Genomic DNA, 17,955 nt, shown 5'->3' with positions numbered 1-17,955 from the left:
CCCTTGGTAAACTGTTCAGTTAGTTACTACAACTCTTAAAACTATTCATATAATTTTTGCATCTATCTGTCTAATGTTGAATTTCAGCCATTGGACCTCAGTATCCAGGATTCAAAACTGTATGAGCTGCTGGAACCTTCTGCTCCCAACATGCACTTACAGACTGCTCCTCTGATAAATTATGTGGATTAAGCTCCTCAAAGTCTTCAATCCAGTGTTACCCAATACAATTGTTTATACACAAGAATTCATACTAGTTCTATCGCTGCTTTCTAGAATACAGTCATTCAATTCACAAGGGAATCCCACATTCCCTCACATGCACAACCTTCCTTCTGGCTATATTAAAAACACATTGCTTGCCTGTGTCACTTGCTACAAACATGGCTGTTGTACCTACGCCAACCTCTTCATCCAATAATTTTCAAACCTGAGCTAGTAACAGAGCTATCCTCCTTCTGCTCCATCAAAAACATTATTTTGGTCCCCAGGTAACCTGGCTACGTAAGGATTCCCTACTCACCATTACTCCATTTTTGGTGGCCAGTCTGATTTTTCAATTTCCTGTCCCACAGCCTGCACAGTCTAATGGCTAGGACAGCTAGTTCTCCTTTATGGTGGACCTTATCCTAAACTCCCATGTAGTTTTGTGCTCAAATAGACACAAGTGGAAAAATTTTCACTCTGAATTCATTTTATTTTTCTAGCATGACATTAGTAGCCACAGAAAGTGGTTTGATGACTATGTAAGCTCTGAATTTTTAAATAAACAGTGTATGACAATACTGAGATAAAATAGGAAAATATAAGAAGCTTCTTTTCATTATATGAAAAAGGCTAACAAAATTAAAACAGAGGTAGAAGTACTCAGAATGTGGTCTAAAGTTATGTAACTTTATTTCAGTTAGAAAGCAAGCTATAAACTACCATCCTATCCAAGGACCAAGTTCGATTTAAAAAGGAGAAGAAAATGCAAAAACCCCAATATTTTATTAAAATCCTTAATAACTTTAAATCCACTATAAACCAGAATCGTTTCAATGCTATAGCCAATCTAGCAGGATGCAAACTCTTCAACTCAAAATCAGTTTATTAAACATGATTCATAAGAACAGTGCAATCAAATCAAGTTGAACACAGATGACACAATGAAACACAGATGCTTAACAACTGAGAAAACACAGACTAAAGTATTTTGCATAATCTTGCTTTTGTTTCTTGTATTCCAAGGCTTTACTTCGTAAATCTGAATTTTAGCTGCACAAATTTCAGTCTGGTCCTGGCACAAAAGTACAAGACTCCTTGAAGGACATAGCTAAAACATTTCCAGTGAAAAAAAATATTAAAAAGTGATCTATACTAAACGTTTAGTCTTTCACTGTCAATAGAATTTATGTGCTGTTTATTTACTGAAATTGATGGCTTGCAGTAAGGCATAGTACCTTGCACTACTTGCTATATTCTTCAGAGTGCGTTAGGTACACAGTTTAAAAATGCTGAAAAAAAATCTCTTCAATAACACCCACTAACCCTACTGCTTACTGTAATTTCTAAAAAGTGTAAATACAGTTAGCCCTTTCCTGAACACACTTAGAAAAAGCTGTCAGGTGACACTCAAATGTCCAAAATCCAACTGAGTGCATATTTCCTAGACAGTTTACCAGAATCCTTTTTGTCTTACACAACTTACAAGTCGTCATCTCCACTGTGGCCCAAGAGATTCCAGCAGGACCCAGCTAGTTTTCTGAACAATGCTGTCAGACTTCCTTGCTTTTTAAACATTTACGTGTCCTAACACACACACGCACAGTCTGAAGTTTTACCTCAATTCATCTCTACAACACTTTTTATTTTGTTTTGATAAAAAATAAAGACAGCCATCACTTGGGCTCTTCAGGCACCATCATTTCTGAACATAAATGCTGCATCAAAAAACATAGCAATGTGCTTTCAATAACACCAAGTCAACATTTCTCAAATAAAATAGAACAAACTACAAATCAGCAGTCATAGCTTTTTCCTTCCCACTCAGGGCAGCATGTTAATTTGAACTGTTGATACAGCATTGCACTAATTAAAAATTTTCCAAAGCATATATGTGTCTTGTATATATAGTTGTACAGGTATTGACCATACACAAAAAAACCTGTGTACAAATTCACATGACATTAAAGCTTTTAGATTACTATGACCACTGATACTTCCGTTTATGGCAAGTCAATCAAAGCAATGAAACTACTGAATTTTCTGGCTATTAAAAATTATTTGTTTGCTAAGAAAAGATTCAAGTAATAGCACATTTGATACAGCTATTCTTTCAATGAAATCTAAATACATACATCCAATAAAACACAATTACAAAAGAAAAAATGAAGACACTCTCAAGTCTTACCTTATGTGCTGGCACTAGATTAACTAACACCGTATCCAGAAGTTCCTGCGACACAGTATCTCCCTCACAAATGATAGAGCTCATTAGATCAACCATGTGCATGTGTACTTTTTGGTTATGACCGTTGCTGAAATTAAAACCAAGAATTCTTAGTGTAGTATTCATATAAAGTACAACTTTCACTCAGAGTACTCCCCACGGTGATGTCAAACAACATGGAATATAATAATCAAATCACAATTTTTCTCAGAAGTCAAAATACTTAATTTCTCAGGTGCATATGCCATTTTCCAAAAAGTTCTTCAATCTCATGCCCTCTTTGTTTACTACTTTATTAAGAGAGTTAAGAGGACTGTATCTGTCCCTACCGTGAAAAGATAGCCTATTAGAACATCCCTCCCCTCTACTGAGCGCTGGCGAGACTTCATCTGGAGTGCTGTGTCTAGTTCCGGGCTTCCCAGCACAAGAGAGACACGGACATCCTGAAGTCAGTCCAGCAAAGGGCCACAAAGGTGATTAAGGGACTGGACCAGCTCTCATACAAGAAGAGGCTGAGAGAGCTGACATCGTTCTTTTAGCCTCGAGAAGAGATGGCTTAGGGAGGAACTTATCATTATGTTTAAATACCTGATGTTGGGAGTAAAGAAGACAGGGCGAGACTCTTCTCAGTGGTGTCCAGTGACAGGACAAGAGGCGATGGGTGCAAGGTGAAATACAGGACAGACCGTTTAAACATAAGAAAGAGAAACTTTTTAAATGTAAGGGTGATTGAGCACTAGAAGGTTGCCCAGAGAGGCCATGGAGTCTCCATCCTCGGAGATGCTCAAAACACAGCATGCTACTACAGTCCTGGGCAATCTGCTCTACCTAACCTGATTTGAGCAAGGGGGACAGACTAGATGATCTCTAGCAGTACCTTCCCGTGTCCACTATTTTCTGGCTCTTATTTTTCTAGCAATTATCCTCCAAATTCCTTAGAACTGCCTATTGCACCATTCAAGAATGGAATCAAATAAACACAGTAAAAAGACAACCAAAGTAATTCTTTTTAAGGAAAAAAAAGATGATTTGCAGTGTGTCTGTTTAATTAAAACAGGCAAAACTGACAGCTTGTTATATTTATACTGCTACCTTCAGTTAAGCTGAATTACAAAACTAAGCTCGTTGATGCTAGAAGTCACACAATGGACCAAACAGCTAGGTTAGAAACTTCTGACCTCAACCACACAATAACATAATTAATAAGGGGTGACAACACTTACTTTATTACTGAAAACAGTGTTCTGTACAACTGTGTAAAAATTTCATTGCTGTCTTCTAACTCAAAGCATATGTTGTAAGACTTGACCCAAGCAATGTTCTGTGTTGAACAGGGGAGGGAAAAAAATAAATAGTTAATACAAGATAAAGTTGAAAAATTACATTTCACAGTTATTATGAAAAAATTATGAAGCTTACCTCAAGCAAATAAAAATACCGATTAAACTGGGGGCTTTTTGTATCTTCTAAACCTTTAAGTTGCCTTGTTATGAACATAAATATATCCTGAAAAGAAAGAAGTGATAGCTATTTAAGCAAATGCAATGAAGCTTTCAAATTTAAAATAACTAACTTTTAAATTTACTAGTAGTATTCACTCACTACAAAATATGCAGCAGTAACAGACACGCTACTTCACGGTCCAAAAGAAGACTATCTACAAAAACATTATAGAGAATGTCAAGGAGTAATTTTAAAATGCCTCATGTTTCCTCAAAGGGTTGAGAAAGTAACTTTTTTTTAAGGAAGCAAAAGGTTTTATTTTCCAAAGAAAAATGCTCAGCTTGACAAACAGAGCTGCAACTGGCTGACATGCTGCAGTAGTCAAACGATTATTCAGAAGGACAATGAATTTTACATTTCTACCTCATACTGCAATAGGTTTCAACAGAAGGGAAAACTGCAGTAGGAAACTGCAGCTTTCCAACAAGCGTTATATGTTTACAGTGTATTGTTCGTGCATTTCTCAGTTATCATGCTACTGACACAGATCGCATCTCTTGCAAAAACCAATAAACCATGTTTCTCCTGCTTCTTTTATCAATTCTCATCACCAGAAGACTTACTCAGAAAAAGTCTCACACAGAGTAAATTCATATAGGTTATAAGCAACAGTCGATTATGAACAGATTGGAAACACACAGGAAGGTGCCTTTTTAAAATGCTTTTTACATTCCGATAATTAACAGCTGGAAATTCATTAACTACTATATTAAATCAAAAGATTCAGAAGTACATATGACCAGACACAGTGTTCACAACCACAATATCTGTAATATTTCATCTAACAATCTAAGTTTAACTCAAATAAAAAGGTATAAAGTTGCCATAATAAACACCTGAAAAAGCTATCCTAGAAATAGTCTAGAAAGCTCTTCTATGTTTTCAAAGGAACATTTCCTCTCATCCCCCAGCCCTGCCCCCAAGAATAAGGAGATGGACAAAAGATAAGGATGATGTTCCTTTCTTCTAATGCTACAACCACAAAATACAGCCCTAATCATTAAGCTGAGCACTCACTGTGGTTCTAGGTAAAAACAAGAATTAGATTACACTCAACATCATCATCTCTTGGCAAAAATGCAGAGCAAGCACACTGTTCTGAGATACCGCTACATTAACGTTTAAATTTGGATCAATTGTGCCTTTGAAGTCTTAAGGATAATCAGAAGAACCACTGGTTCATGCTTCTGATCATTTACATAGCACCCAAGCTAGACTCTTTAGTTGAAATTAAATCCAAAAATACAGTTCAACGGACACATCTAACAGACTCCAACCACTAAAGAGCATTCAGTCCACAGGCAAAAGCCAGTCCAAATAATCCCCTGCTAGTGCCTGAACCACTAGCAGGCCATGAACCCACCCAAAATGAGTTCCATCATCTCTGAAACTGATATAGCAGAAGATGCCATAAAATCTACAAGACATACAAACTGAATCTCAGTGAAGGATTAGATGCAATTAAAGAAGAAAGGGAGCATCCAAGAGAATGACCAATGCCAAATAGAAAGACTACTTCATCTTAGAACTCATGCCCTAGGTATAATTATTCTGTTAAACTTTACTTGTACAGATGAATCTCTTAAGAGTATCTGAAGAAAGACTTTAACTAAAAGACTAAAAAGTAAAAAAAAAAATCAAAACCAAAACTAAAGAAAGTATCTTTACTTTCTATCCTCCGGCTTAGTATGCAGCACGCACTTACTGCATGTGATTCGAAGACCCTATTGAGACCAAAACCAAGCTTCCTATTTACAAAGTACTTATTAATGTCTGCGTTCAGATCTGATACAGTGATGAGTAGCATGTGTACAATATGTCTAGCATCTCAATGCTTCATAAATAATGGCATCATCTGAAAAAAAGAGCAGTTAACTCCTCATTTTGTTTATCTTTTCCTATTCCTCTTTTAAAGGAAGCAAGACAGACCCAACTCAAAAGTATTCACGGATTTTTAGTATCTAGTGTAATATGACCCAAAGTTTTTCCCTTTTTTGAGCGCACAGAATATACTATTTCAATATGCATTTATAAATGCCAAACACCAGATAAAATAAACTGTAGCTGCAACTAAGAAATTGCAACACTGTCACAAATAGGACAATATGGTTTCACACCAGACTCCATAAAGCAAGTCTACATTAATACCCAGACTCTAAAAACAAGAGAGCTTACACTTCAACTTCAGGAAGAACATTCAGTGTTTCTGTGGATGGTTGTATCAATACCAATTAGCCATGTAACAGCTTCAGTAACCATCACAGCCAGGGGTTTCACCACAGAACGAATCCAAACAGTTGAGGTATGCTACCATATACACCCTTAAAAGTCTCCATTTCAGCTGAGTCAGACACAGTCCCTTTGTCCAAGTTGTTTTCTTTGACAAACAGCAGTGATTAGAACATCTTCCCCACAGAAAATCAGATCTAGGCTCTAGGCTTTCTCCAGACTGAGAGGGCCTTGAAGTTAGATGTTCCCAGATCCCAGAAGAGCAATTTTGCTCCAGTCCTGCTTTTAGCCTACTTGTGGCATTTTCCATCACTGTCGTCAAAACTCTTTCAACACTCAGTGAGGAAGGTAAGATTTACACTGCAGATACACATAAAAGAGGGAAACCTGAAATTCTGAGCCCTTCTCTCAGTACCTCACACAATACGTAAGTTAGAGAGATTCAAAGAGTCTCAAGCAACGGCAAAAACTCTTTAAGTTTTCTCCTCTCAAGAAATTATCCTTCTCAACACTTCCCTTTGCCATCTTTAACTTTGGTGCTAAACATACTAGAAAAGACTCAACATGGATCTAATATTAAATGCTGAGTAAAAATAGTGCCAAGATACAACTCAAGAGGAAGCATTCTTCCTCTTACCTCTCTCATAAAGTGGAGGAAACTCTGACTTTGTACCAGAGCTTGTCCTGCAACCAAAAAAGCTGCCTTCAGCAGAAATGGGTTTGCAAAAACCTACCTCAATAGCCCAAGGCAAAGTCTCTATTGTTTGTCCTGTCTTTATTTCTCAAAATGTGTTCAGAAATCTGCATTAACAAACCGTGCAGATTTCAGAATTCAGAACTGAATGCTGACAGTGAAAATTCCTAGTCTGTTCAGAGCTCTGTCCAAGTAGTAGTAGTATGCTTACATTGCAAGTATGAGTAACGTAAGCCTTCCAATATTATATACTATAACATTTGAAACTTAGTAGCATTTGATAAATCAAATTCTATAAGAGGACCATTATAATCTGTTAGCCAAATTCAGAAAGAGGAAAAAAAACCCCAAACCTCTAAGCCTAACAAGCAAAGGAAAAAAGATACTCAAAACTGAAGTAGATATCAGGATGTCTCAAACAAGACTGAAATACATATAGCACAGAGAGAAGCCTCATGTTTGTCGCCAGTTGAAGATGGTGCAATCAATAAGATAACTAGGTAAGTATCTATTCAGAGGTGCAACAATTCAGAAATAAGAAAATATATCTAACAGAAATCCCTGGGTGTCTCTCCAGTATGTCTGGTAACAAAGGATGTACTACAGCTGAAAGCATACCATTTGTCCCACTTACAAAACACTTATGGTGCAATCACTAGATCAGAAATTGAGTGATTTCTTCTTGAGTGATAACAGATACACCTTCCACCACAACCATCTTTTTATCCTACTGTAGAAAAAACCCCAAAAACTGCAAAATGAAACAAAAAAGGCCCTACACAGTCTTAAATCAGGGAGACAGAACAAGTATGCATTTTTCAGTGGTTTCCCCTGCAAGATTTTCTGTAAGACTCAGTTCATCACTCCAGATTCAGACTGCGTAAGGGAAGTAATTTGATTTCGTAAGCTGTAAGCTGGAAAAAAAGTTAGATTTCTAGTTTTTGTTAAAAAGTAAAAAAGAAAAAACACCAAACAATCAAAAATTTAATTTTTCTGAAACAGATGGGGCAGATCTGTACCACCTTTTCAAACCTGGCATTTCTTTATCAACCATCTCCATCTAGTGGGATCAGTGATGTTTATAATTGTAGCGTTTCCAATTCACATCAGGCATCATTATCCTCTGTACAAAAATACTTTTTCTTTATTTCAATAAAGCCTTTATCTATAAAAATACAGTAATCATCTCTTGGTAGCTCAATTGGAAACAGCAGAGGTATTTTCCCAATTGAAGGAATTAGCTATCTTGGAAGAGATTATGATAAAAGCTACAGACATATCAGTATTTTTAAAGTAACAGACCACTACCTGCAAATCCCAATGACAGTTGAATATTTATTTTCAATATAAATCCAAAACTCTACAAGATACTGAAAGTTGTACTACATATCGATTCCAATGATGAACACTTGACCTGATCAAACATCCCTATCCCAGAATCAAATAAAAACTTCAGATTGTGTAGGCTGAACCAGAAATAAAGGGAGGAAAAAAAAAAAGTCAATCAATTGTATCAATCATTCAGTTTTAAAACCTGGTGTGGAAAAAAAGATAAATTCAATTTACCTTTAGTTTATCTGGTGAAGTGTATGGAGCTTCAGGGGCATAAATTCGGAAAATATCAGCAAGACAACATGCTACCAACAAACGTACATCCTTATCAGGATGTTTGAGGAAAAAGTCTGAAGCAAGATGTAAAGCCAGATTTAGGTAGAGCTCCTTTTCTTCTTCAGAGTCCTGGTCCATATCCATGAAAGTTTTCACAACCATCTAAAAAGACAGACATTAGTACATAAAATAAAATACTTTGTGTAACAGGGTCCTTACTTAAAGTTCCTTTTCTGATTTTGTGCAGCTTCTATCAAAGCATTATTAGCAATGCAGCAGTACTCATTTGAGTAACCAGCATCTTATTTTTCTGGGTACAGATGGACCTAGTAACATCCTCTACCAATTGTTCCAAGACACAGTGTCAGCAGAACTACTGAAAGCCTAGCTGTAGTACTTTACATATCTTTTTGAGAAACCATATAATCATTTGCCAATTCAAAAACTACAACTGCATTCACTGTTACAGCCATAAACTGAAAAACTGAGAAAACAGCTAAACTTTATTTAAAATATTTATCTGTCCCTGAAGTACTCAGGGTTACAATTTATTTTCCCTCTATTCTCTTTCAATTTCAAGTTGTTCTCTACTACTGCTCTGAGGACAAGTTTGTGCTGCCCAGAAGCAGAGCATGCACTTTCAGCAGAAGCATATATAAATCCAATGCAGCCCAGCAGCATGCATGCTACCCAACAGGACTAAAATGGCCATTATTATTATTAAGAGCCAGTACACTGAAGTTATGGAAGAAAAAAAAAAAAAAAAAGTCTTGGACACCAAGTATTTAACACCCTAAACAGAACAAAAGCAAGAAAAGCCATAATTAGTAACTGCTAGCTGGCAAGGCTTCTTGTATTTAAAGAAATGTTTGGAGAAGAAAAACCTATTGACAAGAAGTAATTACATTTTTTTTCCAATTTCTTATTGGAATCACAAAGGCAGAGTTATTTTAAGGAGTTTGACTCTTGTTAAAATTAACAAAATGTAAATAAAGTCTTAATTATACAGTCTTGTGAATTAAAGTCAAAACTCTCATCCATTTCACCAGGGCAAGAAAGGATATTTTTCTACAATAACAATATCAGTAAAGTTCCTCACAAAAAACCCAAACCCCCACAGCCCTAAAACACTACAAATTCTTTCACTTTGCTGTAGTTTGTTTGTTTGGGGTTTTTGCCCAAAAAATTTACTATACTTAAGTCAGGTAGAAATAAATCATACTTAATTAAAAAAATAAAGGACTTTGCATAATTAGGATCACGCAGCAGTGAAGTTTTTAACCATATAAGAATCCTTTACTAAAAGGTACAGAAAACTAGCAACTTAGATACACACATAAGTTCCATTGCAAGAAAAATGAAGTCCTTCCCAGGCAGACAGCAGATGAATCATTTCAAGTGCACTGGTACTCTTACACACTACCAAAAGTAATTTAAAAATCAGAATTGTTTTCATTTCTATGGAAAATACTTAGACTTACATAACCAACAAGGTAATGAATAAATATACAGGTGTCACAAGAGTACTTGCAACAAGTTATGATTTTTGTCTACTCTAGAAACGAACCTTCAGTTTCTCTTCCCTGACAACATGAACTTCCATACTGGTCAGGACAACAAAAATCAGTCATCTTGTCTCCAGAGCAATCTGTCACAGTGCTTAAGGTAAAACGTAGAAAACCAAGCTAGTTCTCACTGCGTAACTTTGTAGCTTCCCACAAAGCAATAGGTTAGAGGAATCCTGAGCCTAAAATTGCACACAGATTGCCATGACGAATACTTCATCTTCCAGATGTGGTCTGTATTTCCTAACCCATTCAATTTTCACTACATCTTTCTACAATAAGCTTTGGTGCTTAGTTATAACCTATGAAAAATTATGTTATTAGACTGCTGGCCTAAAGTTAATATATTTCATTAGATGATGCCTTGGTTCTTGTGTATTACAAAAATCTGTGGAAAAAATAGTTTTCTCACGCTATTAATCATTTCCAAGTGTTTATCACCTTTTTTCTGTCTTCAGTGCTACTTCATGACCGACCATTTAGTTTCTATCTCCTTTCCAAATCTACTATAACTTGGGAAATTTTATACATTTCTGATCCACACCATCTCCAGGTAAGTTATGCTAATACAGAAATTCACTGTGCATGTTTTCCATTTTTTTCTCAGATTTCCAAATAATTTGTATTTATATGAATACATTTGTCACCAACAAACACCAAACTACCTGCTCATGTAAATCAAAATAAAATCCACTGAAAGCTGCTTCTTCCCCAATACTTATATGAATTTGGCAGTCATGGAAATTAAGAGACTAATAGTTCACTTATTTATCAACTGCTGCTCTTTAACACCTGGAACTGTAGGTCAATACACTTGTGTAGCCTAGACCATCTGATCCTTCATAAAAGAAACACTATGCGGTTTTTCCCCTGCCTGTCTACCTGAATGCACAGCCAGAATCAATAGCTGACAAGAAACACAGGACGTCCTGCAAAATACACTTCTCCAGCAAGACAGGTCAAGATGGCAGAAAGGACCAGGGATTCAAGGCGAAAAATGAAATTATAGGGAAAAGAAGTGTAAGAACTGTGTGCAGTTTCACAAGCTGAAAAAAGCAAGCACTAACTAATTATTTCTTCTGTTAGGGGTCACTCATACATGACGTCATAAATGCCTTCCTTCTATTCAACATAATAGAATGCAGCATATCAACTACAGTCTAGCAGCCCAGTTCCCAAAGCACAGACAGGTTACTGTGGGAAGGGCACAAGGAAGCCTTGTGCTTTGGAGTTTTATTGGGGTTTTGTTCATTTACTAGTAGTTCCAACTGGCTTAAGACTAATTCTTATGAAAATAAACTCCAAATTAAGCCCTTCCAGCTGTTAGAATACTTAAGGTTCCTCTCCCACATCTGTTCCCTCCTTTTCCACAGGGCAAGCCCAAGTTGCAGGCATTGCTTCTGCACAATACTAACAGGCCTGTCTTTTTGTGAGAATACGTGGGTAGATAAAGAACTACAGTAACATAGTTATCACTCAAATCACTCCAACTTTCCTGTAGAGTTCAGCCAAAAAAAGTGGTCAAGAAATTCAGGAAACAGAAATATGTAATATAATCAAAGAATACCTTCATTATGATACAGGCTAAAATAATAAGAATAAAGGGTTTTATAATCAACCCAAAGAGCACAAATGCATAAAAGGAATGTATTCTGAGGCATCCATATTTTTTCCAAAATTATGACTCTTTCTATGTTTTCCAGTATTTGCTTCTCTAAAAGTACTGACTTTTATGTCAGTAACTGACTTTTTATTTCAGTATGAACTGAAATAAAATTTAAATACTTTTTAAAATTAATATAGTTTATTTCCATTTGTGATTTTTTTAACTCATTTAAACATTTTTGGACAAGTCACTTCAAGAAAGTGGTAGAACAGAAGGCATGATGGTCAACAAGTTCCTCCTTCTGAGCACAGAAAAGGTAAAGCCCAAAGGAAATCATCCTTTCACATAGAAAATACAGTAATAGCATCATCAAATGCTGTATAGAAGAAACCTCAATCTGCAAACAGTTACTTGCTTACTAACCTTTAGCCTTCTCACCATCTCTTCTTTAGATATTTTATCAGAGATTTCTTTGACTCCTGGAGGATATGTGATTTTTCCATCGTTGGCTCTCGTCTTGGAATGAGCCATGATTTCACAATTTTAAAACTGTGGAAAAAAATTAAGAAGTCAAAGTAAACATAAACTAGCTAAACAACGTTATCTGTCCCATTTTTACAAACAAAATGCAACTAGAAGTGTACCAACAAAACCCATACAAAGAAAAAACTGGACAAAAGATTTGGATTTTTTTCTGTACTCTTTATTGTAACAGACCACAATGGTTTTGATATTCAGATAGACTGTCCTATATTACAATAAAACTTTCAAGTACACAACAGAAAAAAAAATATAAAACTCCTCACTCCTGCAAGTTATTTAATCTTCACACTGAAAAGATGCAACCAAGAATCTTATCTTACTGTATGAACTGTTTCCACCACTTGGAAATAACAAATTCTAGCCAGCTTGGCTTTTTAGACTGAGAACAGACATCTGAAGTTGTCTTTTCCAAACAACTAAATAGAGCACAATTTCCCCCAGAAGCCTAAATAGCAGTGCTGTTGAACTGTTACACATGACTTATTTTAATTTGGCAATACTGCCAGAGAAGAAAATGAAGTTGGACAGGAAAAGAGCAGACCAAGTGGAAGTCTTTCCTCTACACCATAAAGCCAAGTTTTCAAGCAAAAGACTGCAGATAAGCAAGGGTGTCTTTTTCCTACATTCCATTTATGAAAACAACTTACTCTGTTTCTCATTCCCTTTAAACTGATACAAAGGCAGACTGCCACCTAAATCCATCCTAAGCTATGTAAAGTTCCTGCTGCAGAGAAAATAGCTGAATTGAAAGCTTTACTTAACATAAAAAGCAATTAATACAAAAGATGGTGAAAAAAACTAAACAGCATGTGTTGGGATAATTAGGACTTTAGAAAAAGACTGTACCAGGGCAGTTACAAGTCAAGGATGCAACAAGGGAAATAAAACTTCTTTGCCATTGCCTTGATATTTTTATTTACTCATTTAAAAGTCTGAAACACTTCCTCACAGTCACCACTTCCCTGAACTGTGAATTCCAAGTCAGGCATTTTCTTCCTACTGACCTCCTATACAAGGAGGATCTATATACACTTCGAACTTCTCAGAACGATTAACATCAGGAATAAAAATCAACTATAATCCACAAGAAGAGAAAAGCTAGGAGCATGTTCCGTAACCAGACGGTGTAGCCTGCCGTGAGACTTACTGGCCCAGCTAAGGTCCTTCTACACTGAAGGAGAAATAGAACTTGAAAAATACTCATCCCCCACCCCCAGAAAATATCCCAACATGTTTTGTATTCTTCAGTCACATTTCATAGTAACAACCTAAATTACAGATTTTGCTTAATCTTTACTAATCTTTTACCAAACAAAAAGTTACCACCGATATTTAAGTAACTTTTGTAAAGAATACATACAGCACAATACATTTTTATTGTAGGAAGTGAAGAAAATATGAGTAGAATGAACATATCAGATGTCATTCAACAGGCATGATATGTAACTCTGTTTCTGTCATCTCCTCTGTACTTACACATCCACGACAGTTGAACCAAGTGCTACATACCTGCAGCTGTAGTAAAAACAGATAATTATAAACCTGGGATGTAACAGAACTTACTAAAGTAAATTTTTGCCAATACTGCCAGGAAAATATGATGCCACCTTCATGCCTGTTTTATTTCTTAATGCATCGTCATGACTGTAAGCCTAGAACTTCTCAAAAATGCACAAAAGACATAACCACGTGCACGCTTCTTGCTGTTTGACACATATATTCCATTCTAGCTTTCAGACGGGATGATGTTATCACAGCTAAATTAATTTTAACAGCTTATCACAGCAGAAGGGAGTCTTGCTCCTCTCAATCCCAGAATGTATAAAAGCATCAGATGCTTTGCTGGACCAATCAAACTCATCAACTCAGACATACAAGCCTAATTATTTTTGAAAAGCATGTGACAAGCATCAAAGCTAACTCAAGTGAAGGAACAAGAACCAAAGGAATTGGGGAACAAAACTCCCCTTTTGCAGTGATGGACAGCTGTCACGTAAGATTAACTGCAGTGGAAACTTGATTAGAACATGGTGATACAGTCCTATTTGGAGCATCTTCTGAAATAATTCAAAGACTGAATCTCATATATTATGGTCAAGTTGAACTAACCAGCTAGTATGTCCAACTGACATGCAACCAAGATTTTGAGCCTAAGTGGTATCCAAGGTCTGGGTTTGAAATTTTATCACCTGAATTGTGTTTACATGGCAAGGTTTTGGTAACAGGGGAGACTGCAGGGATGGTGTCTGTGGGAAAATACCAGGAGCTGCCCCTGTGGCCAACAGAGCTAGTTCCAGCCAGCTCCAAAACAGACTCATCCCTGGCCGAAGTTGACATCAGTGACACTGCTGTCACCTCTGTGATAACATAATTCAGAAACAGTAAAAAATGCTGCACAGCAGCTATGACAGAATTGAAAAAAATGTGAGTGAAACTAACTTTGCAGTCACCAAGGTTAGTGAAGGAGTGGGAGGAGGTACTCCAAGCACTGAAACAGATTCCCCTGCAGCCCACAGAGAAGACCACGGTGATGCAGGTTGTTCTGCATCCCACGGAAGACCATGCCAGCAGATACCCACATTGCAGCCTGTGGAGAGAAGCCCACACCAGACCAGGCTCCTGGCAGGACCTGTGACCCCGCAGGGGACCCATGCTGGAGCAGCCTGTTCCTGAAGGACTGTACTCCATGAGAAGGGCCCATGCTACAGCAGTTCTTGAAGAACTGCAGCCCGTGGGAAGGACACGCATTGGAGACATTTGCGAAGGACTGAATCCCTTGGTTAGGGCCCACGTTGCAGCAGGGAAGAAAAGTGTGAGGGAAGAGTGGGAAAGCTGAAGGATTGTGGCCTGCCCCAACCCCTTCTCTCTTATCCCCTGCACCACTCTGTGGGGAAGGAAGAAGGTAGAAGAGTCACAAATGAAGGAGTTAAGTTGAGCCTGGAAAGAAGCAGGGTTGGGGAGGCATCTTTAGTTTTGTCCCCATTTCTCACCATCCTGCTTTATTTTCATTCAAAAAGAAATTAAATTAATCTTTCCAAAGTCAAGTCTGTTTTCCCTATGACAGCTGTTGTAAAGTGATCTCCCTGTATTTATCCTGACCCATGGAGCTTTTCATCACATCTCCTCTCCCATTATGTTGAGCGGGGGTAGTGAGAGAGCAGCTGGGTGGGCACCTAGCAACAAACCAAGGTTAGAAAATAACTTATCCCTCTCAGAAGTATAGAAAACACCAAATAGGCATTAATACTGCATATCTTATAGGATCAAAAATTAATTTAAAAAATGTTCAATGAAACAGCCTATTAGTTAGGAAGGTTAAAAACTTGTGATCTATGTAATACAAATTTGCAGATGACTTCTGAAAGTTTTTTTTAGGATTAAAACTATTATCTATACAGGGGGAATCATTTAAAATAAATAGGAAAAAACAAAATCTATCATTCAACAAATTCAGTGCTAAACTACCTCCTTGTACAACAGTTATCACTTCAACCACCACCTAAATAAAACTGAATTAGCTTGCCACATCTCACTGCTAGAAGTTTCTGCTCTCCTGGCGTGCCAGGAGAGCTGTGCATACCCAGGTCTGTCAAAATAATTATTTTGCACACGTAGTAGGATCTAGGATTTTTTCTGAGGGGTTGTTTTTAACCTGATTCTAGCCAAGTGAAAGTCTCCGTGACTTCACATAACAGTTACACCAGCTGTTTCAGTTAACTTCTGTCAAAGAAAAGGAAGACTGACAGCTAAGAACAGCAGCCTCAAGGCTAGCTTATCTAGAACATGTTCAAGCATGAAGATCCATAAGTCAGTGAGGTGATACCTAGTAACTGAATTTCAAAAAGCTTTTTGAACCTGTTTTTAAAGATGCTATGTCTTCTTTTGGAATAGATTGGAAGATGACAAGCATTTTGGAAAAGGGCAATTTGATGAAAGTTTCAAGATTCAACAAGAGACTCAGCTGACTTTTTTTTTAAAAAAAAAAATTTAGAACTGAAACTTTGGAAGTTCCCCTTGTTTTCAGAAATGCAGCATTATTCCATATATACAATCAGAAGGCAAGGAAAATACTCACATGCCTACCTTTTTTAAGGCAAGAAAACATAGCAGGCACTGAGATGCTTTGCACCAGCCAGTATGTAAGCTTACTAACTAATTGGTCAGATGTGTGCTGCTTCTGCTGTTGCAAAATAACAAAAAAAGAGATAAATATAACGAGAAACTTCAACAAATACATAACAAACAGATGCTAATCCTAACACATAGGACTAAAAATCATGATTCAGTCAGGCTTTGGTTATGATAAGCAGTACTACAAGCTAAGTCAATACTTCAAAAACTACAAAAAAAACCCCACCCATATCTTAAGCTAAGATACCATTTAAAATATAAATTCAACTCCTTATACAGAAGGAGATGATACAGTAGGACTTAAGATGTCTAGGCACTACTTCTTAAGATGTCTAGGCACTACTTCTTTTAAAAACAGAAGCTCCAGAAGCACTGCTGCAACTGTAACCTGAAAGACTTGAAATCAGGAACCAAGAGCAAGTCTGTAGAGGTACACTGAGAAGTGTTGTGTATAAAAAAGGTTTGACAAATTGAAAACTAAATTATACAGGTGGGATGGTGAAAGAAACCAGTACAAGAAAAGAAACAGAAAGAAGACAAAATACTTACTCTTTGTACAATTATAACAAGAAAATTAAAGCATGGGAAAAGCAACAGAAGTGGAAGTTGCATTTATTGGACATTAAAATAGGATGGATTATTCATCCACCTCCTGTGACAAAAATTAAATCAAAAGATCATATTTAATGTAATATTATGATTATCAGCCAGACCATAGATGGGGAACAATTCATTACTCCAAACATAGCTAATTAGTAAAAAGTACCATTGCCAAAATTTGGTCAAACTGAAATAAAAAAATTACAGATGAGCTGTTCTGTACATAATTAGCAGAACTCAATAGCTACTCAGTTCCAGCTAAGTCTACTGGCACAGTCAGTGGTTTAACCCCAGCCAGCAACTAAGTACCACAGAGTCAGTCACTTGCTGCCCCACCACAACCCCTGCTCCCAGTGGGATGGGGAGGAGAACCAGGAAAAGGTCAAACTTGTGGGTTGAGGTAAGAACAATTTAATAATTGAAAATAAAATGTAACAACAACAACTGTAATGAAAAGGAGAGAAAGGGAGAGAGGAATCAAATTTAAAAGGAAAAACACCAAGTGATGCACAATGCAACTGCTCACCACCTGCTGACCAATGTCCAGCCAGTCCCCAAGCAGTGATCCCCCGGCCCTGGCCAACCCCCTCTCCCCATTTTATATACTGAGCATGATGTTCTATGGTACGGAATATCCCTTTGGCTAGTTCACATCAGCTGCCCTGGCTGCATCCCATACCAATTTCCCGTGCTCCTCCAGCCTTCTCCCTGGCAGGGCCCGAGAAACTGAGAAGTCCTTGACTCAGTATGAACATTCAGCAACAAGTGAAAATATCAGTGTGTTGTCAACACTATTCTCATACTAAATCTAAAACACAGGATTGTACCAGCTACTGAAAAGAAAATTAACTCTATCCTAGTGAAAACAAGGACACCATGATATTAAATATTAAAAGATTCAGTATTCATATGATTTATCGTATATATCGTATTCTATAAACAGTTTAACTACACATACTCTACTTGCTCTATAGTACAAAATACAGATTGCACACATGCAAATAAAACATGGGTATCTTGCACATTAAGTACCTACGTAATATAT

At 37.0% G+C, this 17,955-nt stretch overlaps 1 protein-coding gene across 4 annotated transcripts in view; it reads right to left on the bottom strand.

The window, feature by feature from the left end:
• Positions 1-17,955, bottom strand: part of PDS5B (PDS5 cohesin associated factor B) — a 115,099-nt gene that overhangs the window by 80,731 nt on the left and 16,413 nt on the right. For all 4 annotated transcript variants that reach the window (XM_055701974.1, XM_055701976.1, XM_055701975.1 and 1 more), the window contains exons 2-6: positions 12,060-12,185; positions 8,424-8,627; positions 3,851-3,937; positions 3,655-3,752; positions 2,393-2,519 (exon numbers count right to left, since the gene is read on the bottom strand). In XM_055701974.1, the coding sequence (XP_055557949.1) occupies positions 2,393-2,519; positions 3,655-3,752; positions 3,851-3,937; positions 8,424-8,627; positions 12,060-12,167 (624 nt within the window). In that variant the 5' untranslated portion in view covers positions 12,168-12,185. The remainder of the gene's footprint in view (positions 1-2,392; positions 2,520-3,654; positions 3,753-3,850; positions 3,938-8,423; positions 8,628-12,059; positions 12,186-17,955) is intronic.

Source organism: Falco cherrug, chromosome 2 (assembly GCF_023634085.1).
Source record: "Falco cherrug isolate bFalChe1 chromosome 2, bFalChe1.pri, whole genome shotgun sequence".
NCBI classification, from domain to species: Eukaryota; Metazoa; Chordata; class Aves; order Falconiformes; family Falconidae; genus Falco; species Falco cherrug.
Note: the sequence above shows the minus strand (reverse complement) of the source record. Positions and strands in the feature narration are given on the sequence as shown.